The sequence below is a fragment of the Neolamprologus multifasciatus genome, chromosome 6, assembly GCF_963576455.1.
Source record: "Neolamprologus multifasciatus chromosome 6, fNeoMul1.2, whole genome shotgun sequence".
Classification (NCBI taxonomy): Eukaryota; Metazoa; Chordata; class Actinopteri; order Cichliformes; family Cichlidae; genus Neolamprologus; species Neolamprologus multifasciatus.
The window spans coordinates 19,785,323-19,811,454 of NC_140444.1; the positions used below are offsets into that span (position 1 = coordinate 19,785,323).

Here is a 26,132-nt window from a genome sequence, read left to right on the forward strand (position 1 = left end):
TTAGGATCATCCGCCAATCACGGACGGCTGAGTTGTCTCCCTGGGCAACAGTTAGCCAATGACCTGCAAGAATCTGACTAGGAGCAATTGCAATCAACCACCAGAAGCTGTAGTCAGACTACATATATGAGCACGCGCGCGCGCACACACACACACACACACACACATAGAGGATGTCTAAAAGTCACAGGGTCCATCAATACAGACAAGACAGTTATTTACAAAGGGTGAATAATATTTGTGTGTGTGTGTGTGTGTGCGTGTGTGTGTGTCTGTGTTTATGTGTGCGCCATTGCAGAGAAAGAAAAAGCATCTTACTCAGGAACAAAGACTTTGCTGTCCATTAGTGGGCAAAAGCTTGAGGGCAAGTATACAAATACACAAACACACACCGAACTTTATTCATTTCAGCGTCTCTTAAGACCATCTCCGAGAACGTAAAAACTCACAGCAGCCTTTTCATGCTGTCAGAGCCTCATGCTCGCTCTCTTTCTCTCTCGTCTTCTAACTCTTTCTCTGTTTCCATCACTGTGCAGGTCCTTAACCTCCTTTTCCTCTTTTTATTTGCCCTCCTGACTGCCTCTCCTCTCCTTTCACCATCTCTTTACAGCCACTTTTTCAAACCACTTCTCCACACCTTTGTTCTCTTTCTGCCTCTTTTTTCTTCACCTCACCTCTTGGTCCTCTGTTCGTCTCTTGCCATCGAACCAGTCCTGCATTTCGGAGCATTTATTGACTTTTTCCCGTATCTTTCTAACTCACATCTCTCTTTTCCCTTTTTGTGCATCCCCGATTCCCTCGTCTGCCCTGAGGGAGAAGGAATTGTAAATATGTCACTGCTTTTAGGTGACAGCGGGTTGCCTCTTCAAGCTGCGGACATGGTCAGTGAAGCCTAGGTCATTACACACACACACACACACACACACACACACACACACACACACACACACACACACACACACACACACAGATTTAGCTCCTGTCTCATGACCACAGTTGTGATCAAGGAGCAACACACTCACACACATATGCACAGCCAGCTTGTTAGTATGTTAATTTTCACTGTGCATATAAATGATCATCTGAGCGCAAACAAACACACACAGTGGCCATCTGCTCCACTGGGGTGTGTGTGTGTGTTGTGAGAGTGTGTGGTCCTCTGTTACATGTCAAAGGAAAGAGACAATTTCCCTGAAACACGTCGACAGTACTTATCCACAAAACACACTTAAACTCAGACACAGAGGCATGACCGTACACCGTCATGCTTCCACCACTTCCGAGGACTTTACAGTAATTTCCGAAAGACTTAAACTAACCTTAAACCAAGCGTTCACACTTAAACGTTCTGATTTACTGCGTTGCATGTCTCGACAATGTGACTGCCTACATAGATTTATATCCCCACAACATGAGCAGTGGGAATTCAAACACACAGTCACAACAGCAGTAGGAAAACCAGAGCGCTAGGATCAGCGGAAAAAAAACTGAGAGTATAATGATCGCTGGCATTCCAGGGAATGCTGCATTACTTCATAATACATACACACCATACACACACATACACACACACACATGCCAAAAGAAAAGATGTTTGGGTAATGGAGACAGATAGAAGGGTAATCCCAATTTCATCTTTCCAGAAGGATAGTGGATTAAAGGAGGATTAGGACAGTATCATGACAAGATTATGACACACATGAAGCGCTGCTGTGCTGCTGTGCTACTGTGCTAAGCCCATTACTCCCTTTTCTTTCTTTTGTTCATGTGTGTGTGTGTGTGTGTGTGTGTGTGTGTGTGTGTGTGCAACTGAGTGAATGAACTCTACAGGATGAAAACGTGTAGAGTCCCTCTGCCTTTTCCTTGGGGAAAGTGCAAATGCAGTGCGTGTATGTGTGTTGGGGGAGGGGGGGTGGATGTTCGTTGGGGTTCAGATGTATTTCTCATGCTTTATGCCGCATATGGGTCACTGCTGTTGCCCCTCAGGAGTAAGGGGAGGAGTTAGAAATTGGGATTTCGGGTGGGGAGCGGGGGCCGAGCTACATGAGGGGTCTTAAATCTGTGTTTTGAACAAGGTTCACTGAGCTTCTGAATCAGTGAACACTTGTGCAGGCGATGCTGGAGAAGAGCCCAGTTCAGTCAATCATGAGTGAACTGCAATCATAATGGCAGAATAGTAGACAGCTTTACAAACAGGAGACAGACCTCCACCCGAGTGCCTTCAACTTGCGTGTCTGTGTACAGTAATGGTGCAGGTGGTGTGGTGAGCTGTTAAGTTTATGGGCTATGTGAGAAGGCGGCAATGAGAGATCTAACAGTGCGTTGTTATTTTTGGTCCAGGGTTCTTAGGTAACTAAAGTCAGACAGACTGACAGCACTGGATTTTTTACAACCTGTAGTCAAAAGTGACCTTTTCTATTTTATTAATCATTTTGAAATGCTGATTTCCAAATGTTTTTTTTTTAAATTTCATATAATAATTAATTTTTGTAGAGTGTGAAAAGCCATTTTTAACAGCTGCTTGAGTCGCATAATTCATCACAATGGACGCCAAATCTGCAGGTTGTTTTTTTTTCTTTCTTAATAAACATTCATCCTTGCTCAATAAATAAATTAGGCTTGTTTTGATAAAAACAAGTTGCCAGTTAAAATGCTTATTTCATTAAAAACATTTTATTTCACGCATCGTAGTATGAAAGGTTCAACAGGACCCTTTCATAAATGTTCTTAGTTCTTTCTACAGTGGTGAGTCAAAGTGTCATTGTCATGTGTCATGTGCTATTGTTAGGATGCCTGGGTCGTTGACCCAGGGTTTTGAGTTTATTATATTATTATCTTTTCTATTCTTTGGTTTCTAAGAGTTCTGTCTTATGGTTTATGTCTCTGTGTAATCCTTAGTTGCTGTCTCCCCTGTCTGCTATATCCCCGTGTCCAGTCAGTGTCTGTGTTTGCCCTGGTCCCACGTCTCTGTTCCCCCTGTTGTAGTGCCTGCCTGTGAGTCTGTGTCTGTAAGTTCAGTCTGTGGTATGTTTCCTGTTTTATTTTGAAGGTTGATGTCTTATGTTAATGTATCTGGTTTTGCTTCCCCTGTTTCGTTAGGCCTGATTTGCCCCAGCTGTTTTTCTCTCCTGTTGCCTATTCCCTGATTGCTCCCTCTATGTATTTAAGCCCTGTGTTTCAGTTTGTCGGTGTTGCGATCTACCGTTTACTATGCTGTGTGTTCTGTCTGTTTCACTGAGTTTGTATTTTGGAGTCTCAGTTTTGTTACCTTTTGTGAGTTCAGCATTAAAGCTGTTTTGAGTTCATGTCTGTCTCTGGAGTCTGCACTTTGGGTCCTTTTCCTGCCTGCACAAAGCCGTTCCATAACAGCTATAACAAAAAAGGCTATGAAACTGCTGTTTTAATGAATGATTGGTTGTTTGAAGTCATTTATCCAGAAAAAAGTTTTAAAAAAGTGTGATGATTGCACTTTCTCAGCTCTGAGGATTTACCGTTATCTGTCTGTTACAGTTAGGTCAAGATCTATATACTGGTAAGTTAACCAGAACAAAATAATAAAACAAATTTGTTATTGTAGGTAATATTTGGAACAATATAAATATGTAAAATGAAGAATATATTAAAATAAAATGAAGATATATTGTAACATTAACAAAGAATTATAGAGACAGAAGATTTAATACCGAAAGGGTTTATTCATGACATGGTGGAAGCACAAGCTAAACGAATGCAGCATGAGCATGCTAAGCATCAACACACGGCGAACGCATTTGTAAGGTCGCAATTCAGGGCTCAGTTGTCTTAAAGTGCCCTAGGCAAGATTTTCTGCAAAGTTTGATCAAGCTTTGTCTTGATGCATGCTCAGTGATCCAGGTAAGGAAATCCCAAAAAGTTGATCAAGTTTGATCAAGCCTGGTCCCCTCGTCTAAGAGGAGAAATGGAATGCGGGATTCTTACATTGTAAACAGGTTAGTGAAGTCCAATCTTTATTTTAAAAACAAAAACAAACAAACAAACAAACAAAAGAACAGAATGAACCACATATAATGACCCTTTTTCCCCCTATTTTCATTGTTCCATCTTTGGCATGTCTTTCCGTTAAGTCAGATAGAAATACACAAGCAGAAAAAGATTTGTTCGCTGTCACATTTTTTACTTCAATCGATATGAGCTGAAAGTAAAGGCGAGCGAGGAATGGGTTGGGTTCATGCAACAGAGGAACTGAGCGGTGGAGAGAAAGCAACACGAAGACAAGGTTGAAGAATGATGCTGGCAAAGAGAGTGAGGGGAGGGGGGAATGTGCATGTTATGACATCAGATGTCGTTAACCAATTAGACGGGGTGTTGCAGGAGAGTGGTACCAGCAGCCACTAAAAGCCCCACTGTCACTGACCTCCGGAAGAGAGAATTTAATAACAATCTCCCCTTTCGCTTCATCCTCTCTCTGGCCAGCAGCCACTTCGGTAACGGCAGCTTTTGTCCTTCCTGAGCTGCTGAACCCTTATTTATGTTGAAGCTGAGCAAACCTGCCCATCTGGAGAGTTCGAAACCTGAAGCCCTGGCTACTTAAACCGAGTGTCAAGACTGCAGATTATTTGCTGATCGCTCCTCAGTTTCCACATGACCAGATTAGCAATTAGCTTTAATGACCTTCAGTCAGAAGGTGAAGCTGCAGGATGATCTCATTCTGGTTTTGAATTATTGTTTTCTTTTTTGAAGAGTGGGGGTGTCATCGACACTTGAGTTTAAGTGAAGACCTGGAAAAGTGTCCGGCTACATGTTTAAAGAGAGGCACTGCAGTTGAAACGGCATGAAATTACACAAACTGCAACGAAGAAGGATTTACAGAATGGCTGTGATTCATTTCACTACATTAGAGGCGGAAATCTCTGTCTTTGAAACTGTCCTGCTAATGTAAAAAGACAATCTGTCCCAGAGCTTATAAGCATTCTCACAAATACAAGTGTAGCTGCTGCACAAGAACAGCTGAGCTTTAGATTGCTCCAAAATCCCCTGTGACCATGGGTTTGGGCCAGAGGGGTGAAATAAACTTACCACCTGCTACTGGTAGTCCACACACAGACACACCACACACACACTCTTTTCTCTAACATCTGCCACTGCAGTCCCTCGTGTTTTACCAACACCGGAAACTTTCAGACTAATAGTCACAGCTCAAAGCAGCACTGCTTACAGTTTCCCAGCTTTTAATGGTTGTTCGCCTTACACCATTAATGCATATCAATCACCATAAACACACACACACACATGCAGAACGCACAGACAGCAGGATTTGTATCAGTGAGCTGTGAATAACAGCTCTGCACCGAGTGTTCGGCTGTTAAAAGTACAGAGGGAGAGAGCAGAGTGATGAAAAGGAAAATAAAAGGTGGGATAAGGGGGATGGAGGAGAGGAGAAGAACCTGCAACACTCAGGTGATTGCAGGTAAAATGACAGAAACGCCCTCGGAGACAATGCTGCGGTAAAACTTTGATTTATGGAGTGGGGTATGCCTTTTTTTCTCAATGCTGCTGAGCAGAGATAACATCTCTACTAAACAGTAATTGGCATCCGCTATAAAAGTGGGAAGTTTTAAAGTTATATTTACAGCAGCTCCACCAGGAGGTCTCCCCATCGTCGAACTGCAGATGACAATGCAGCACATTTACTGATGAACTTGCTTTTATGGCTCAGGCATTCACAACAGTTGGCTGGAATTTGCGAGACAACCTGCTTAGCGCACAAAAAAGTTAACTTAAGACACTAAATGTTTATTTACACGTAATCAATTTAAACCACATTTCTTTCCTAATCTTAACCAAAATACTGTTGACACTCTCTGTGGTTAGTTTTGGTTTCTAGTGTGAGAGACGATGTTTTGTTTTAGCTACATTGGCTCTAAATGTTGTCCAATCTCATCACATGACACCTAGGACTCTAACAGCAGGAAATATAAAGTTAGATTAATCACTGAAGAGAACTACATACACGTGCCTTTTAAAAAACTGGCTGAGGTTAAAGGAAAATCAAACATTTGATTGAGATAAATGCTTTTTAGAGGCCCGTGATTGAAGACATGGAAAGGTCATAGTTCACATAAGTGCATGGATATCAGCTGTGCATGTTAATTAGTATGAGTCTAAACATTTTTCTGATTCTTTAATCCTTTAAAAAAATATTTTCTATGTGTAAAAACTGTTAATGTAAACAGTGGGCAACTTGAATACTTGCAGCTTTTGTTTAAAACATTAATAAAATAATTGACTGTATTTCAATTAAATGTTACAGCAGCCAGTTCGTAATTCAATAGTAAAAAATTATGTAATTGAAGTCAATAAAACACTTAAAGAAATTCCTCTTTCTTTAAAATATGAAAGCAGGCGATTAACTAATAATTTAGATAATTTAAAAAAAAAAATCACCAATTAAAAATAGTTGAATGATCTTCTCTAAGCAGTCGCACTGAGTATTTGAGCAGTTGTTTAAGCTCTGGTATGCATATATAAATAAATATATATGAAATTTCTTCCCAAAGCTTTGTCCCAGCATAGCTCATCTTTTTTTTATGTCTATCTGTGAATCACTTGACAAACAAAGCTTCTGTTACTACACTGGACATGATGCAGATAGCGGTGCATTTAAAAGCTTTGGTGAAATTCTGCCTTAGATTAAGTTGTGGATCAGTAGGTTCTAATATCTGTGCCAAGCGTGCATAGACAATGGACATAGCTCAACAGCTATACAGTGCATTGTGCACGATGAATACGCTCCAACTGGAAGTCTGGATGCACACACACAAACACACACAAACGGTCACGGAAGACAAACAACGATCAAACGTCCAGCTCCATCTCATCTGACTCTCTTTCATCTTTGCATGCTAATTAACCTTGACCTGAAAACTCCCAGTGTTTAATTGCTACCATGGAAATGACTTCCATTTGCACAACTGTCCAATCCCCCCCCCCCCCCCCCCCCACACACACACACACTGTTCAATTAGAACCATCCATTCTGCTTGACTAGCAACAGTCATCACCATCAGTCTATCAGATATCACCTGTCTCTGTCTGTTTCTGCACCGCTGGTTTACAGACATGCAGATGGGTAGAAAAGTGTGTTCAAGGTGCAAATGTAAATTCAAGTCTTTCACCTAAGTAGAACTTTCAGCACCACAGTAATGTATAAATAATATTTAATTTAAAAAAACAGATAAAAAGTGAAAGTAATATATCCACAAGCTAGATTACTACTACAACTTGCTGTCTGTCTAAAATCATGTAGGTTAAACAGAAAACGTATGTAAGTGTGTAATATAATGACTAGAAAACATAGTAACACAAAACAACCAAAAACCTTGGTACTTGGCATTTGCTTCGTCACTTGTCACCACTGAACATCTGTGATACACATGTAACAGAGAATTTTCATGATGCTAAAAAGAGTTTGCTGTGAGCAAACAAACTTGAAAAAAGAGATGTGAGAGTTTGAAGGTAAAAGGAGTCACAGAGGTGAAGACGGAAGAAAAAATAAAACCCAGCTAATTCAGAATGCTATAAAAGTCAACCAAGCCAACCCAATGGCTGCTTTCTCCTGAGAGAGCTGATTGAGAGAAATGAAGCAGAGATAGGAGCACTGCCATAATTTTAGAAATGCAGATCCAAAGTATTTTTCCTCCTCTGCATCAACCAGCTGCAAGATGATTCACCGAGACAGCAGCTTACAGTCATATACAGGACGTGCATATAGACTTCAAATGAGGCTTGTCATGCCTACAATGCTGAACTTAGAAACCCCCATAAACCTGCATGGGACCAGCATGCTAAACCCACAGACACACACACAGTGGGATTATTACTTGTGGTTTATGTCTGAACATGCCAGGTTGCCAGGCGGTAATGTGTTGTGGTTAATAATCCTTCCTCTCATCCCTCCTTCCCTCCTTCCCTCCTTCTCCATCTCATCATTCCTTCATCCCCCCCCCACCCCCTGGTTTTCCATATTCCAGGTGAAGACTGCTGTTACACATACACATACACACACACACACACACACACACACACACACACACACACACACACACACACACACACACACACACAAACAAATCATCTTTACAACCAGGCCTCTAACTTGCTTGAAGCAACGTTAACTGCCGCTGGTTTGCCTGGAGCCTCTGCGGATTGTATTGATTTGATCTGGAGTCAATGCCAGTCAGTAGATATTGAGGCTTTGAATTCTGCACCAAAAAGCCCAAAAAGATTCTCCAGCCTGAGCGAACAATGGGCTGTGTGTCCTCATTCATAACGGTTTAGGGAAAGACTATTGTTTCAGTTGAATAATCAGACTTTCACTGTAATAAACTCACAGAATCGACAAGGTTAAAACAAGAGAAGCTTTTGTGAAAAAAAAGCCTGCCCTTAATCGGCAGCAATATTGGATGCCTTGAAATAATGCTCCTCTTTTAAAAAGTGACAAAATCAGGAGGTGTGGTGCCAAAGTAAATACAGCTTTGCCAGCAAGGAGATCGTAATTTGTGTCCTGTGTGGCCCTTTGCATTGATTATTTTTGTTTTTAAATTGTTTCTTACCTTTACTTTTTACTTTCTGAAGATGTTTAGTTCAAGAGAAGACTGCAGTTCCGATTACAGTACTGACCTTTGTCGCAGCATTGACCTTGCACTAAAAAAGCACGGTCACCTGATGCGTATACGTAAATGTGACGCCAAAGACATCATTTAAAAGTGTATGTGACAAGCTGGGGGTGAGAACCACCCATAAAACTAGCGTGTAATGGCACTAAGACCAAAGGATACTCTGTCGGTATCTGTGAGACACCAGGGATTTCTTTTTTTTTTCTGTATAGAGCAAAGGGGTTTTGTACAATTGTGTAAAGTTTGGAGGAAAAGCCAGATGTGATTCATCAAAGGGACTGATGGGCAGGTTAGCAGTCAGTTTGTGTCCAATTTCCTTATGACCTTATGGGAAAAAGGAAAACAATGGAAATAGAAGTTTTACTAAAAAGGGGATTTCCACCTCTCAAACAGTCCAGTGTCTTTTAACACAGCAAAGGCAAAATCCTCAGCTGCTAAGATGTCTGAGAGAGACGAGGGGTTACCTAGCAGGTCACTAAGGTAACCTGACAGGAATCTTATGTGCTCTGAATGCGTGCACACACACACACACTGATAGTAACCCACCCACCCAGAGTGCTGCTTGTAATTATGAGAGCTGTAAAACAGGCTGACATCATAGCTTTGGGCTGCTCATTCTCTCACCGCCTCGCTTTCAGACTATAAAATACTGTAGTCTTGTGAGCAAATTCACTGTTCAGGTGTCTGACTTTTCGCTGTTGCTTTTAATGAGCTGGAAGAACTGAGTCTCTTTAAAAATAACAGACATTATTGTATACATAACGTCCTACAGAAATTCAAGTTTGACTACATGAACTCATTGTTCAGGAAACCAGTTTGAGGTGATTCGAGGAAGCAATTTGGGACATGGGTACACTTTGATTATAAAGGGATGGACATGGTTAGCAACAATACTACGATATGCTATGGCATTAATTAAATGATGCTCAGTTGGTATTAAAGAGCACAAAGTTAAACAAGAAAATATTTCCTATATCATTACAACACCAGCATCCTGAGCAATTGATACAGGAAGAAAGGATCCATGCTTTCATGTTTTTTACACAACATTTAGACTCTACCATCAAAATATCACTGCAGAAATCAAAACTCACCAGATGAAGTAACATTATCTGTCAGGAGTGTCAGTCAGTGTGGTCTTCTGCTGCTCAAGGTCTGCATATCTTGCTTGTAATGAGTATATATTTGAGTTACTGTAGTCTTGCTATCAGCTCAAAGTAGCCTTTCCATTCTCTCTCCTTTTCTGGCATCAAGAAGGCATTTTCACCCAGAGACTGCCGCTCACTGGATATTTTCAGACGATTTCTCTCTCAGATGACTCTCTGTAGAGATGACTGTGTGGGAAAATCTCAGTAGATAAGCCCTTTCTGAAATACTCAGACCAGCCCGTCTGGCACCAACAACCAGAAAACAGTCAAAGTCACTTAAATCATCTTTCCTCCTCATTCGGATGCTCAGGTTGAACTTCAGCAGGTCATTCCAACCATGCCTAAATGTTTTGACCTACTGCTCTTTGATTGCCTAATAAATATTTGTGTTAATGAGCAGCTGAACAGGTGTAATGACCCACTGCATCAACCCTTTCTTTCCCAAATTAAACTCCACTCTCAGTAACGTTTTAGGAAAATGCACTTTCTCCCAGATTATGTACGTTTGCTATGGTTGCTCTTGAGATTCAACCAGTTGCAGACACTTGATAATCAGGGGGGTCACATGGCTAGAAAACAGAGGTAAAGCTAACTGCAAAAATGTGCATATCAACTCAAACTGCATCTATTCCTGAAGTAAATGAAAGGAAACTTAAAAATGTAATTAAACTAATTAAAAATGTGAATAATTGGTCCCAGAAAGCCATCAGCATGAAAGCTATCCTGACCATTCTGCCATCAGCCTACCTGCTACTACTGCACTGCTTTCTGCCTTCTGATTTAAAAGATATTTTGTTGGAGAGAAAATAATTTCCCCTTAGATTGTAATTTTAAATTCAGCTTTGTTGTATAGGAAAATATATTTTTAGGAGACAGTACACACACACACACTCATGAAATAATTTAACAATGAACTCATCATCTGGTGGAGATAGTGACAGCGGAAAGAGGAAAGTGATAAGAGTGAAAGAATAAATGAAAGGAAATTTGAGGCATGCTAAACTGTTTCCCACCTCCTGATACTGAGCTGAAATGAGAAGACAGGCAGGCAGACTTCTGAAAACACTTAAAATGCACTGACATGTCATGAGTTGATAAGTACAGCCTGAAAAGAAAAACTGCCGCAATATAAAACAGAGCTTTGACTAAAAGTGTTCTGAGGCTGAGGATGAGATACAGATGCATGAAGTGGGAACATGAAAGACAGACATCACGTGTGTCAAAACTGTGACAAAATATCTCAAATACTGAAGCTCAGAATCAGAATTTGGTGTTAAAAAAAAACATGTTAAAATTTGTCTTTCTCATGTGGTTTCTCTGCCAGTGAGCGTTCAGGTCGCAGGTGACCCTGATTTCTATTTGGTGCGCTTTGGCCCAGGAACGGGAAGAAACGTGCACAAACACACGCCGTCCTCTGTGTCTCCTCTTGTTGCTCTCTTCTTCGCAGCTCCCTCACTTCTGTCTGCTAATATGTCGTAATTGGATTTCTCTGAACGATAAAGAGCTCTTTTTTGTATTACCATCACATTTAACCTCATAAAGGTCTGTTCTAAGCAGGAATCCACACACATGCCAAAAAAAAGGAAAGCGCGTCTGTGAAATATTTAAGAGGGCTAGTGTTGGGGAAAATGCTGTATTTTGTTTTTGGGAGAGAAAAAGTGAGAGAGAGAAGCTTCAGTACGATAAACCACAAAAACCTCCTTCGACTCGGGCCATTTAGGCCCATTTAGACACAACGCACTTGCAAGAGAGCGAGACTGAAAGGGTGGGGTGGGGGGTGGGGGTGCAAAAGCGAGGAAATACATGAGCCTCAGTTATTGTTACTGCTTGACAGAGAAACAGAAACAGATAGATAGATGAAGAAAAAATAAGTGTGAGGTGGAAGGAGTGATATGAAATGATCAGAGTCCTAACATGTCTGTGCATAGTTTATCTAATCACTCTTTCAGATAGCATCTGTTTAATCCTGTATTACCCAATCTTACTGGCATCCTCCGTGTGTATGTCTGTGTGTGTGTTCCCGAGAGTGTGTGTTCTTCTGTCTGACACTTGCTGAGAGGTCAAAGCTCTCTTGAGCAGCCGTCCAATTACGGAGGGCATGGTGTTACCGTAGAGATGAGAGAAAACTGTAATTGGATAATGACACATCAGAGTTGAAACCTGTCATTAGACACTCACAAAGACACATGTGTATGCACACACACGCGCACGCGCACTGGTCGAGCACCAACCTGTGATTACAAACCTGCTGATCCATCACCAGCCTCCAGCTACGGAGCTACAATGTCACATTTCTCTCTTTCTTGCTCACATTACTCTTCAGAAACCCTTCGTGCTCCATCTCTAATGGCAAAAATCACATTTGTTTCATATTTGAATATGTTTTTGTGTATTTTTTTCTTTTTTTTTGCTCCTTTGGCGCTAAAAAAATTGCTTTTAAATTGGTTTTTAAAGCTTAAAGTTTTCTCAAAGTGTCAGCGAATGGATCTGTTGTTGTGGGCCTGAGCCCTCACATTATGTAAACATAGTGCGTTTTAATGAGCCTGGGTCGCTCTGGTCACTTCAAACACACTCAGCTTTTGGTGAAATAATGTGAGAGGCTCTAAACTTGCGAGCAACATCTCTGGGAGCAATCACTGGTCAGCTCCCAGTTTCCTCTCTTGGTTTCTTCTGCATCATTACCATGGATGAGGGTCTTGCATAAGCCTCTCCAAACCAATGTGTAGGCTCGGGGGAAGAGAGAGCTGGGGAGGGGAAGTGGAGAGGGTGTGTAGGCAAGAAAGAGTATGAGAGGGAAAAGAATTAAGAGAAAGGTGCTGGGGAGAGAAAGGGGAGATAATAGCAGTAAGGGGAATAAAACAGGGGCGCAAAAAAGACCAAGTGAGCAGGAGAGGCAGCTAGGGAGGGCAGTGAGGTTTTCTTTTGTGGTGATTGGAGAGTGACAGGGGTGCCAATAGAGTGGCCAGCGATGACGGTCCCACTGGAGAATGCCGGCTATGCCAGTGGAGTGGCACTAATGGAGCCAGAGAGGGGATGCAGTTGCCTGCCCCGGAGGGGTATATTGTGCAACTGGACAAGGCGGCTTGACACGGAGCCAAGATGGAGGATTAGAGGGGAGGGAGGGAGGCACCCAGGACAGAGAAAGACAGCCATGTTAGGTCTGCTGACTGATTGACATAAACTCAGCTCTTTCTGTCTTCCATTTAACTGCAAGCGAGCCTCAGAGAGCACTCAGGGTTTCTGGTTTTTGTCCTGACGTATTTTCTCAGTCAGTGTTTTGCTACTCATAGAGTTTCCTGCCCAAAGTGCGAACATTGCAGCTGGTTGTCAAGCACAGTTTAGCTGCATCTGATCGCAGGAATGTGTTTGCTAATGAAAAAATAACTAAGATGATTTTGTTTCTTTATTTATTGTTTCAAATTAATCCATCCAATGTTCTGCTGAGCAGCACCAGGAGACTATCCCGACTGCCACAAGGAGAGACAAGGTATACCCTGGACAGGTTGACAGTCAGTCGCAGGGAGACAGACAACCATTTTTACTCACATTCTCACGTCCAATTAACCTAACTACATGTTTTTAAAGGGAAGCTATAGGACCCACGGGCAAAGGCTATGGCTTGAAGGCAGATTTGAACTCAGGACTCTCTCTCAACAATGCTAACCACACCACCATCATGGCCACTCCAAAATAATATTTTTAAAAACTGTTGGTATGAATATTACTTTAACTCTCACCACCTTTATAGAAACACAAACACACACACAACAAGAACAGCAGCAACAACCCCAAACACACGTTACATGGATGCACACAGCAAGCAGAGGTCAATATTGCTGAGTAGGCATTTGTTTGATTGAGGTTAGCAGAGGAACATTGATGAATTATACTGATTACTCCATAATCTCTCCCATAATTCACCAGCCCTGCCGTCTCATCCATCAATATGGTGTCTGGATCTATAGCTCCAGATACCCTGAGGAGACCAACCACCACAGAGGGGCTGTAAGATGGGGGGGATATACATCCTGCTGGCTCTAAGCTGCATAACACCGGCGTTTACCTCGTGTTATTAAGTTAAACACTGTGGCTAATGTGAATGAGGAGGGGAGAGGAAGTAGAGATAATACAGAGCGAGGGAAGTAAAGAGGATGATTTAGGCGTTTTTGCTGGGAGGAATTGCCGCACACCGTGACCCTTAATAACACACAAGCAAGGTGAAGAAATGCTTTGATGATCTCGAGGACCTCACACACACCCACACAGATTCACACAGAATCTGTGCTCTTAACTACCTGCTTCCAGGTAAGCTCTTCCTGGCGTTGGATAGGTATGTAAACCCCCCCCCCCCCGCCCCGCCCCCCGCCCCCCCCTCCCAATAATCCACACTCGGGTTACACACACACACACACCTGGACACTTCTCTCTGACAGACTTGCTGGCTCCAAGCTTCAGGCTACCTGCCATCTACAGTAAGCACTGACATACCTCTCTCCTCTCATTTCCACAACACTCTTCCCTTAGTTCTCCACCTTTCTTTACTTTCGCTGCCCCTCACTTTCTCCCACTCCTTTGCTTTTTTTTCTTTTCACGACTAGCTCACAATGGAGACGGCGCTTCTTTCTTCGCCCCGGTAAATTCCTCCCTGGTCTCTTTTTTCCCCCTTTTTTTCCCGCACCATTTAAGAGAGCAAACACGTCTCTAATCTTCCTCTTAAATACCCTTCATTCATTCGGTCTCTATCCACCCCTCCTCTTTCTGTGTGTTTTTCCAGGCGTAACTCTCACTCCTTGGACAAGTTGATGGGCAAAGCAGCGCCATCGCTTCTGGCATGTCCATTATCCTGGATATTTCATTGGCTGACGCTGATGATCCCTGACCTTTGACCTTAGTGGCCTGAACTTTGACACTCGCACGCCCTGGGCGGCAGGTGATTAATGAAGCTGCTGGCAGAAGACCAAATCAAGTAGTAAGAAATGGAAATTTGAAGGAAGATAAAACAAGAAAAGTTTCAATATTTAATAAACTTGGGTAGCCACCTCTCTACCCAAACGTGGGTAGAGAGGTGGTAATTTCAAACGAATGGTAAACATGAAATCCATAACTCGTGGAAAGTTTGCCTCTTAAACTCTAAAGCATATATTAAATAGAGTCTATGCAATGATTGAATAATTGCAACAAAAAAAAGCCATCCAGTGCAACATAAGACTAATCAACAGTACAACAGATTACATCCTGCAAAATTACTATTAAATTGGATCACAACAAAGCTGAGCAGCATAACCTTTATGGAGACAGACTTATTGCAGTCGGTCTATTAGACTTAATCAGGTCTTGCTAGGTGGACCTAATTAGGTCCTGGCTCTTTTACACCATTAATGCAGTGTTGTGCTACTAAAAAAAAATTAATTAAAAAAGCTTCAAACACATCTGCGCACACTTCCTGAGCTCCATCAAGAAACAAGTATGCTCTGGTTAAAGCCAAGAATTTTCATATCTTTACATTCTGTCTGTATAAGATCATCTTTTGTGCTGGTGCCCTCATAATAATGCCAGCACGGCTCTGGCAAGCCCTCTTTCAATCGCTTGAGAATGAATTACAGCATTGTGTTGGGATGTGAATGGCCAGATCACTTCTTAGGAATGAGTGGCCTTGAGCAATTCAGAATGGCGGTCGTGTGATTCATATGAGTGAGTCAGTGACACTCAACACCTCGACACTGTTGTAACTGTTCGTTTGCACTCAAGGTGAGACATAAAGTGTACCCAAATGACATGGGAAATGTCTGAAAACACACAAAGTCGACCACAAGAAAGAAAAATAACATCCCCCTATCCCCCCTCCCACCCCCCATTCGGCTGGAGTCGATGTGTGTGATCCAAGAGTCCCAATGAAAACATTTCTCCGACAATATGTCTTTATGCATGCTGAAAAGATCTGAAAAGAGCTGTTTTCTCGTGTGTGTGCGCGTTCGCTCCGGATCGAATGTGTGTGAGAGTTTTTATATCTGTTAAAGCGCATTCAGAGAAACAGGAGGGGGCAGGAAATATTGCTGAATGGTAAAGCGATGTGTTTGTGTCAGTGTGTGTCTATTTTTGTTAGACAGCAGGGAAAGGGGAGGGGTCACCCGCAAGCATCTTGGGCTGCAAAGGCTTAACTTCATTTCCTTCAGACAGACATAATGGCAGATATTTGCATATCGTATGTACACAAAGCCAGTGGCCAAACTTGTCTGCCAACAGATACGGATCTTTTTAAAGGCAGGTTGGGGAAAAAAAAGACTACAAGTAAATAATTTGCAAAACCACATTTTGTAAAGTTAAAAAAATGAACTTTGATGCTATAAGTTAGTTCAGTTTATACCCAAATAGACTCCTTGTTGTGCATATTTTGGTAAATTATTATCTGGCTCTTTGGCTAATTAGACACTGCACCTGAAATCTCATAGACTCACTCTATACTCAGCAGCCACTTTATTAGTTACACCTTACTAGTACCTCAGTTAGAGCCCATTCAGAAGTTTTTATGGCATAGATTAAGCAAGGTGGTGGAAACTTCCCTCAGAGATTTTAGTCCATATTGACATGACAGCATCACACAATTGAAGCATCGATCCACGATGTGCCTGGTGAGCTGGGCTCAGGTAGGCTGTGGCTTTCAATAATCATTTGGTACTAAAGACACCAAAGTGTGCCAAGAAATCCACTACAGCCCCACCACCAGCCTTAACCGTTTACACAAGGCACAATTGATCCGTGTTTTTAACTGAGACTCATCAGACCAGGCAACATGTTTCCAATGATCTACTGTTCAGTTTCCAAATTGTAGCCTCAGTTTTCTGTTCCTGGCAGACTGGATTGGACCTGGTGTGATCTTCTGCCGTTGTAGCCCACATGCTTCAAGGTTTAATGAACCGAGCATTCAGAGATAACCTTTTTCATTCCTTGGTTGTAACAAGTAGTTATTTAACAGTGTGGCCATTCATGAAATCAAATCCCAGTAGATCAGCAATTTCTGAAATACTCCGACCAATCAGACCACATTCAGTGTCACTTGATGCACCTTTCTTCTCCATTCTGTGGTGTTGTAATCTACTACCAGAATACAAAAATATCTCACATTTAAGTGATTGATTATCTTGTGCATTTTATTCATTTGTTTTCCCGGACTCTTCAATAAAAGTAAATTATTGGATAATGACATCAATGAAAGCCACAGGCCAAAAACACATTGGTTAAGTTCCCCAAATCAAAGAGTATAAAAACAACTCCCAGCAAATCTCTTGCACAAACAGCTGTTCCATGTGGGACTTTTCATTAGTAAACATTTAATTTATCATTGTTTCAGTCAGCGCGAGGGAGGACACTTTCCCTCCTCGGCCTTTTAAATCACCACGTGCTTAGATCTCCTGATTGGAACATTCTTCACCTTTGACCTCTGCTGGTCCATAAGGTCGTCATCTCTGTGGCAACTAAAATGCCCTAACGCTCTCTGTCTTAATTAAAAAACACTATTTACTCGGAGAAAATTTCATTTTCTTTACCTTTGACCTCTCGCTTCCTTGTGTTTTCTCCCCCTCCCTCTCTGTTAGTTAACGGGGAAAGGCGAAATCTTATGAAAGATGCCCCGACGCTGTAGTGCAACCATTATGATAGGCCTGTCGTCTCGGGCGAGTTTGTGTGTGTGCAGCAGGGTTAAGCTCTCGCACAAGACAAAGCCACAACCTTCAAGGCTGCTAAGCAACAATGCCGCCTGGTAAAGCCTCATCAGGGCACCGTTTAGCCGAGGATTAGAGACTATTACACACACATAAACACACATATATACACACACACAACGCAAAACATTGTCTCACCAGCTCATTAATTCAAACCTCGCTTTATTTCTGCTTAAATGTGCGAGAGACCTGACGTTCCACCTCTCAGTCAACTTTTCGATGCTGATTCTCCTTCTCAGTGGAGAGACAAGTGTTTTTTTCCCCCACTCATAATTTTTGAAATTGATGAAAACCTTCGCTGTGTGCTGGAACAACGTGGTGATGAGATATTTTAAACATAAAAACTGAACCAGTTAGTAAAACTTAAAGGTCAAGGCTTAAAAAAATAGAGATCCAGCAAATGTCATTGTCTGATTTTTCTATAACAGTTTGGCTGATAACCCAATAATTAAATAATTACGTTGTATAGTAAATTATTTTATACCAAAGTGTAAATGCTTCTTGATGATGGAAGTGAAAAATAAACTCTTATTTTATTGTGTGTATCTCTCTCACACCAGAGTTTCGTGTTTTGTGTGTTTGACTGATAGTGCTTCCCCAAATGGGTGCACGTTAAACTCCTGTGTTTTCCCACATTTGCAACAGTGTCATCAGTCACCTGCAAGCCCACAATGGGACAATAGGAAGCTCAGAGTCGAGCAAATTGCCTAACCATAGCACAAACTGGGTTTTAAAAGTAGGTTTTATGTAGTCTACATAAATCAGTGTCTAAAAATATCAATAACTGCACATTTCTTTTTCACGTAATACATGTTGCATTTCAAAATGAAAAAAAAAAACCATTCTTTGACTAATACGTGAATAACATTCCTCCATCATGTTTTCCACATGTTTTCTGTCAGACTGATGTTATTTTAGTTAGATTTTTTTTGGCTCCCTTCTTCTGAGCCTGTCATAGTTTTCTACCGTCGTAACACAACACACAGGAAAGCTAAAATAAAAATAAAGAAATCTCCTGTAGTGGCACCTGCTAAGCCATTGCTGTTGACCAGAAGTGTCCACAAAGGAAAGAAATGTACACTTAAATGCATACAAAAACTGTCACATGAATCTAGCCTCATACTCATACTCTTCAACTGTGGAAGCAGTGACCCATTCTCTTATCCTCCCATCACCCCATCCCTTTATCAACCCGTCTTTCATCTTTCCCTCTTTCATCTCGCTACTGAATTCTGTCCAGCAAAGGGAGACAAGAGACAGAGGAGAGGAAGCAAACCTAATGCTGCACTGTGTCTGTATGCACCTCTGACAAATCATGAAGGCTGTGGATTGTTTACAAAATGCATCAGAAACAGCTGTTCAGTGGTGGTTACGAAACAATTATAATATAGAAACTATAATATTTCAGTGATCTCAGCATAGCTAACAGATATCTATATCCTGTTGAGTGCCTTTGTTATCGTCTATGACAGATTTTGAAAGGCTAAGAGGCTAAATAGAAAATAGGCAGTGGTTTCAAGACTTGCTGAGCATTTCAACAGGAATCAGTGGACAAAAAGCATAATTGAAAAACCAAACATTTCATCTGTTTCCCACAGGTATTCAATGGCTGACTTGCTGTCAAAGTTCTTGGGAATATACTTTCAATATTTAAACATATTAGAAATATATTTTCTGGTACAAATCAAGTAAACTACCAGGAACATTTTTAAAAAGACGTAAAGACAAAGGAGCAGAAATAGGAGAAATGCACCATTCCAATGTTTATCTTTTATGTGTATAAGTCTATTCAGATAAAATTGTATGTTAATAAAATATTTTTGTTAAAATAAAGGTGAGCAGTAACTTGAAGACCTGACCATATTTGTGACTTTTTCTTGTTCTGTTGACTGAGCACTGTCTTAATGACCAAGACCAAACCTATCGTCATTTTCTATCATTTCCTGTTTTGTGGTCAGAGGAACCCAAATTTGAAATTCTTTCTGGAAAACATGGACACCACTTTCTCCAGAATAAAAAGAAGTGGCACGATCCAGCTTGTTATCAGAGCCTGCAGCTCTGATGCTATGGAGGATGCATTTGTGTCTATGAAAGAGGCAACTTGTCCATGTGGAAAGGCACCATTAATATTAAAGGTTAGACAAGTTTTAGAGCAACGTATGCTCCCATCCAGACAACCTTTATCTAAGGAAAGGTTCTGCACATCTCAGTGAGACAATGATAAAACTAAAGCTCCATCTTTTCCTACAGCATGGGTTTGTGGTAGAAGAGTCCATGCACTGAACTGGCCTACCTGCAGTCCACAGCTTTGGACATTTGGAGTATCATGAAACAAAAATTACAAAAAAGAATACCCGCGACTGCTGAGAGCCTAGAATCCCCTATCAGACGTTCTGCAGACCTGCAGATTGTCGCATTGTTGGTTTTTTCACACATCGACCTGGCTTTTTCAGAATTGAGGTTTGTATTGTGCTGTTCTGTTTCTTTGTTAGCTTTTCTTTATACTTGATCTATTATTAATTTTGTAATTTTGCTTGTGACGAAGGTCAATTTGGAGACCTGATGGGGTGAAGCGTGGGGACGTGTCACAGTCAGAATGCATAAAACGGAAGATTTGTGCCCGTGTGTGTGTGTTCTGACCTTGTCTTTGTTTGGCTCAGGTAACTTTTGGTTATTGCCCACTGCAGTGAGATTTTACCAGCCTGTCTCCTTTTACAGACTCCATCTAATGAAGTGGCTCTGTTTAATCACAGTTTCTATAGTTGCTCTCTTTCTCTGAACAAACAGTCACAGCTGTGGCCCTCAGTATTATTGCAGGGTGGATTCAGTGATCAACAATAGGCCAAGGGGGAAAAGGAGGGCTGTGTGTGTGTGTTAGAGACAGACACAAAGAGAGAGTTTTCTGGGGATATGCCCACCACATGGTGTCTCCAGATGTGTGTGTGTGTTTGTCTTCATAATCTAATGCAGTCTGGGCCCTCGGGTGCTGGGGAAGCTGGGAGGTGAAGGATGGAGGGGTGCAGACACAGGTGTTGCAAATGAAAATGATGAAAAAGACACACGACTTTTTATTAGCAGTTAGACTTGCTGTTCCCTTTTTTATGTTTATGCACATCACATATCCACGACAAGCATGTTCAAACTCAAAACTTTGTTCTTTAGAAGCAGCTAATTTCCATCCAAAAAGCTGCAAAATGTTCACTGCTAGATTTCACTGGTTTTTAGCCATTATGGAGGAAACACAGATGTCAGTAAAGACATCAAAATTTATATAACTCTAGAGATATAATAGCTGCAAGCACAGGACACGCCATGAAATTTTATGGTCTCATCCTAACAATTCCTGTGATCTATCCCATTCTTCTACTTCCACCAACGGGCAAGAATTCTTATAAATCTGGAGAAATATGTCAAATTCTTCAGTAGGTTGGCACAAATTTTGGTACAAATATCCATGGCAACCAGTGAGCTACAGACTTTTTGCCCAGTGACAACACTTCAGCATGCCATCCTTGCCAGGTAGCATGCTGGAAATATTTTTTTGCAGACCGAGCTCTGCTAAATTGTCGAGGGGACTGTCAAACATCACCTTTGATGCAAGCAATATGATAAAACATCTGACAAGGTATTCGAGGAGTTTACTAATGCGAGCAACAAGTAAAAGTGTGAGAATATGTCCAGAGACAACCCACGGCGTGTAAAAATAACATAAGCTCTTACCAAGTACACTGTTTTTTGAAAAGCAGCTATTGTCAGCTGTAGATAATACAGGGTTTTATTGTCTTCTCAGTACACTGGAGCACAAGTATGAGCGTGCCAGCTGTCACCACATCACAGAAACCTTCTTTCCAAAGTTGCAAGGCTTTAGGAGAAAGCACACAGCAGCCTTTTCTAGGACATTTCGACCTTCGGCTTCACGGCTAATATTTGGACGGTGTCATCCAGTTTAAAGTTTAACCGAGAAATGGATGAATGAGGAATTCAGTCATCAGACATTCTGTGTGCACAGTATACATATTCATGCAATAACTGGGCCACTGCAGGTGCTTTTGATGATATGCTTCAGTTGTGAGTCATTTGAAAAAGTTGTGTTCATATTCCGTTCATTTTGTATTCTAGCACAATAAAAAACAACTGGTTTTTTTTAGTCTAAATATTTGGTTTGATAAAGATTTGAAGCAAAAAAACAGCCTATAAATATTAAAACAAGACCTGCACTATGCTGCATTCTTTCACTGAGCAAAGGAGGCTCCTATTTGCTTCCAAATATCTGCTTAAAAACCTGCGTGACAACATGCTATCTACGCTATGCTCCATTTGAAGAGTAGGTGACACCGAGGCATTCCCAAGCCACCCATGTGATATAATCTCTATACCATGTCCAGGTCCTCCTCCAGGTTGGGCATGCCTTAAACACCTCACACAGTAGGCATCCAAAAGGCATCTTAATCAGATGCCCGAATCACCTCAACTGGTTCATTTTGATGCGGCTCTACTCTGAGTCCCTTCTGACTGATCAGTGAGAGGGGACTCATCCCATCTCCATAGCTTGCATCCGCAATCGCTTTCTTCCGGTCACTACCCAGAGCTCGTGACCACAGATGAGGCTAGTGATGTAGATCAACCAACAAATTGACAGCCATGCTTTTAAATGCTTTTCTTCTGTCAGTGTCTTCTTCCACTCTCCTCCTACTCTTGAACAAGAACCCGTAGTACTTAAACTCCTCCACTTTGGTGCTCCACCCTATTCCATCTGAGACCCACAGCCTCAAACTTGGAGGTGTGAACCACTCGAGTTTGAGCTGGTGAAGCCAACAGAACTACATCATCCTCAAAAAGCAAAGATTAAATCCCGAAGCCACCAAAGCAGAGACCCTCCACTCCCGGCTGCGTAGAAATTCTGTTCTTATTAATTATGAACAGAACCTGTGACAAATCCAACAAACCCGCGGGAACAAGTCTGAATCATCTCCAGCAATATGGATCAAGATCTCCCTGCAGTTCTACAGCAATCAAATGATGCGTAGCATACTACACGAATTTATGTAGAACATCAGATGGCACAACACTCTCCAGTGTGCTATATGCCAAAGGTATGTTACCCTTACTATTGCAGGTTAACAAAATTCAGGCATGATTTATGCTCAGACTTGTATTTCACTAAACAAACTAACTGCACAAGTTCAAAGCATCTCTCACACCTGACCTCAGAACAGTTTAAATTAGTCCCGAATGCCTTAAACTGCTGTGCTGAGCAAAGATTGAACACATACCATAAATACTCTTGTACACACACACACACACAGACACACACATACACAGATTTTCCAAGCCCCAAAAACAGTGAAAACATAATTTTCATAATAGCAGGTTGAGCAAGTGTTCATTTATAGAAGTACTGTTGCAAGAACCAAAGCCGGTCAAGTTAGCACATACCTACAACCCTCAATATAAAACTTAACAAGATCCCACTTCAGAGGTTCTCAGGAGTTTCTCGTTGCGATTTCTAAAATTAAAATAAACTGTAGGGGGTGTAGAGAAGCAGACGTAGGATTTAATATTGACCAAACAGCCTTAAATACTATTGGCCAAGCCTCTGTGGTTGCCATTCAAGCTGAATGAGTTCCATACATCTGAGAAACCTGTTTAACAGCATTTTTCTGTGGAAGTTTGTGTTTTGATTCTTTCTCTGTTCACCGTGGGTTTTATAATTTAACCTAATTCTGAGAAATAACCACACAGCAGCTTAAATGTGGTTCTATGGAACGAGCTGTGCCGGTTCAGATAAGATGAGCTGCCATTGAGGGGCTCTCCTCTAAACACATACACCTGGAGGACTGAGGCTCGCACAAACACATGCATATAGAGGCAGATATACACTCGCACTCAACTTGTCTACAACAAGCTGAGCACAGAGCAATATATCCAAGTAGTATTTTTACCTCAGCCCACACGCTGAGCAAAATGCCAGCTCTTGGCCTTGGGAAACACACACGCACACATTTGCTCATACACAGGCAGACACACATCCTTAGACACAACAGGTCATGCCCAGCCGGCCACTGCGGCAGCCGCAGAACATAAACAACTTTCACACACTCTGAATCATCTGAGCATTTCAATATTGTTTCAGATACTGTAAATACATTCAGCCACTCATATAAATATATGCAACCATAATTATTCCCTGAGACCGCAAATGACCGTGACGGGAAGTTAGTTCCCACAGTTTCAGTGGCGTTGCAGCCCAGCCCTGTAGTGCTCGGTTTGCAGCGCAGACGATGGGGCAGCGAGGGGAGCGGAAGGTGCTCGATGACAACAAACAGCGGTTCGTCGGCTTCAATGCAACCTGGAACATTTATGTTCTGTAACGAAAACTGTTTTCTGCCCGTGAAACACAAAATGTAACTTCAGGAGGGAAACCTGTTCACTGCTTATACCAGTAAGTCGGTCATGCTCACTTTCTCCTCTTCATCCTCTCCTACACAACCACACACAAGCACACATACACACAGATACACACCTCTCTCCCAGTGGGCAGCAGCTGTTGGAGTGCTAATCTCCATTAGCTACTGAACTGGCTTTTATGGAGAGAGCCATGTAAAATCTGCTCTCTCACTTCTCTCACTCCTTCATCCAAGTGAAACACCCAGACTGGGTCACACAGCAAAACCTCATTGTTTTTTTCCCTCTGCTTTGCAGGATCTGCAACATACATTTTCACATAATTTTGAGTCCTATTCAGTGAACTGTGCAAACGTTGTGGTGATATACACAAACACACCATTACATGAAAGTTTATCTAGATCATCTTAAGGCTTCTTAGCTAAACATACTAATAGTTAGAGAATATTTCGGTTAACCATGAAGGGTATATGAGTGACAGACAAAAAATAAAAATAAAAACACGACTTACAGTCTGTAAAGCTTCGTTGTTCCCAGGAAAAGCAGCTCGGGAAAGACAGCCAGATTATTCCGATTCAGGCGCCTGCAGAAATACAACAGGAATTAGGGAATAAACTCGACCTTGCTCGTTCCAAAGACTGCGGTTGGAAGCTCGTACATTTGTGTATAATTAGCTGTTTTAAAGTAGGATTTGTGTTTCCTGGACTTTGTATTAAATTCTGTTGCACTGTTTTGATTGTAATACGATTTGAGAGCATGAAATAATTGGGAGACTGATGGAGACACACATACGTGGTCATGCATGGACACTGAAAGAAAACGGTTATCCATGATTTAGGCGTACAACATGGCTGCCAGACAAACAGTGAACTCGAGAAGGATGGAGGGAACACAGGCGGAGGAAGACGAGGGAAGGGGTTCAGATGGAGGGAGGGCGGAGGGGCGTTTTTGCCACAAAGACGGAGGAGAGGAGACGATGTGGGAAAAACAAACAGGCAGTCTGGCCGGGCTACCGAATGTGTGAAAAGGACCCCACTGAGTAAACAAGGCCCTCACAGGGGAAGAACTCACAACAACCCATCACGCTCACACACGTACACACACACACACACACACACACACACAGTGGAGACGACTCGGGTGAGTTTAATAATCTGGGTGCGATCATTTAACCCTGGTTGAGTGGAGTGAAGAGGTTTGTGTGCAGTGTGTGTTGATGTGTGTGTGCTTGATGTGTGTCAGAGGAGAGGGAGGCAACAGAGTGACACAATGAGAGACAGGCTGCTGAAACAGTTTAACCCTGACACAAACACACCCGCACACACTGACAGGCCCAAACGATGGATGCTGAGCTGGGTGCTACTGGACGGGAATGAAGAGAGGAGGAGGGGACGAAGAAAGAAAACACGGCAGGAACTAGAAGTTACTTCAAACTAAGAAGAAAACTTGAGTGTGATTTATACAAAAAAAAACATACAAACTAACAGAAGTACTACACATTTTCAAACAAAAACACCAGCTCCTTTCAAAACTTCCCCAAATCTCTTTTTCATTCTCTCGTTGACTTTTTCCTCTTAACCTTTGTCTTTCACCTCTTTTTGCATCACTAGAAGCCGATGTGGACTTAAATAACGTCACCCCCTCTGTGTCCATCTTCCACCCACAAGAGCACAAATATGTGAACGTGCCCGCGCGCACGCACACACATACACACTCCACAGTTACATCAGAGGCTGCTTAAATATTTAACATCCCGCAGAAATGATGTTTCTAAATTATTCACTCCTCTTCCGTTAAGGCTGCTTCTGGCAGCTAAGAGCCCCACATGGCCCCACGGAGAGGCACACTCCCCCTGTAGGTCCTGCCCAGCCATGAGCGCCCGTTAGTGGGCTAGACATCCCCCTGGGAGAGTGTACGGACTGGTGTTCGAGATAGGGAGGAGGAACGACAGCAGAGAGGTGGTATGAGCTCATCGCCTTAAAATAGAGGCAATGCTGTCAGACTAGGAAACACAAAATGAAGTAGGGACAGGACACAGAGATCAAATCCAGTATGCTCCACGGTGCCGCCGAGTTATCAGTGTGTTTTAATGAACCTTTTATTCATTTCTTCACTAGAATATCCGTCTGATCATCACATTATCTATAATATATTTAGCAATTAACAACATAGAGATTGTTCAGATTTACAGGCCAGGATTCCCGTGC

General features: G+C 41.9%; 1 protein-coding gene across 8 annotated transcripts in view; it reads right to left on the minus strand.

Annotated features, from left to right (window-relative positions):
• Positions 1-26,132, minus strand: part of slit2 (slit homolog 2 (Drosophila)) — a 105,294-nt gene that overhangs the window by 69,772 nt on the left and 9,390 nt on the right. For all 8 annotated transcript variants that reach the window (XM_085162242.1, XM_085162243.1, XM_085162244.1 and 5 more), the window contains exon 4: positions 24,437-24,508. In XM_085162242.1, the coding sequence (XP_085018368.1) occupies positions 24,437-24,508 (72 nt within the window). The remainder of the gene's footprint in view (positions 1-24,436; positions 24,509-26,132) is intronic.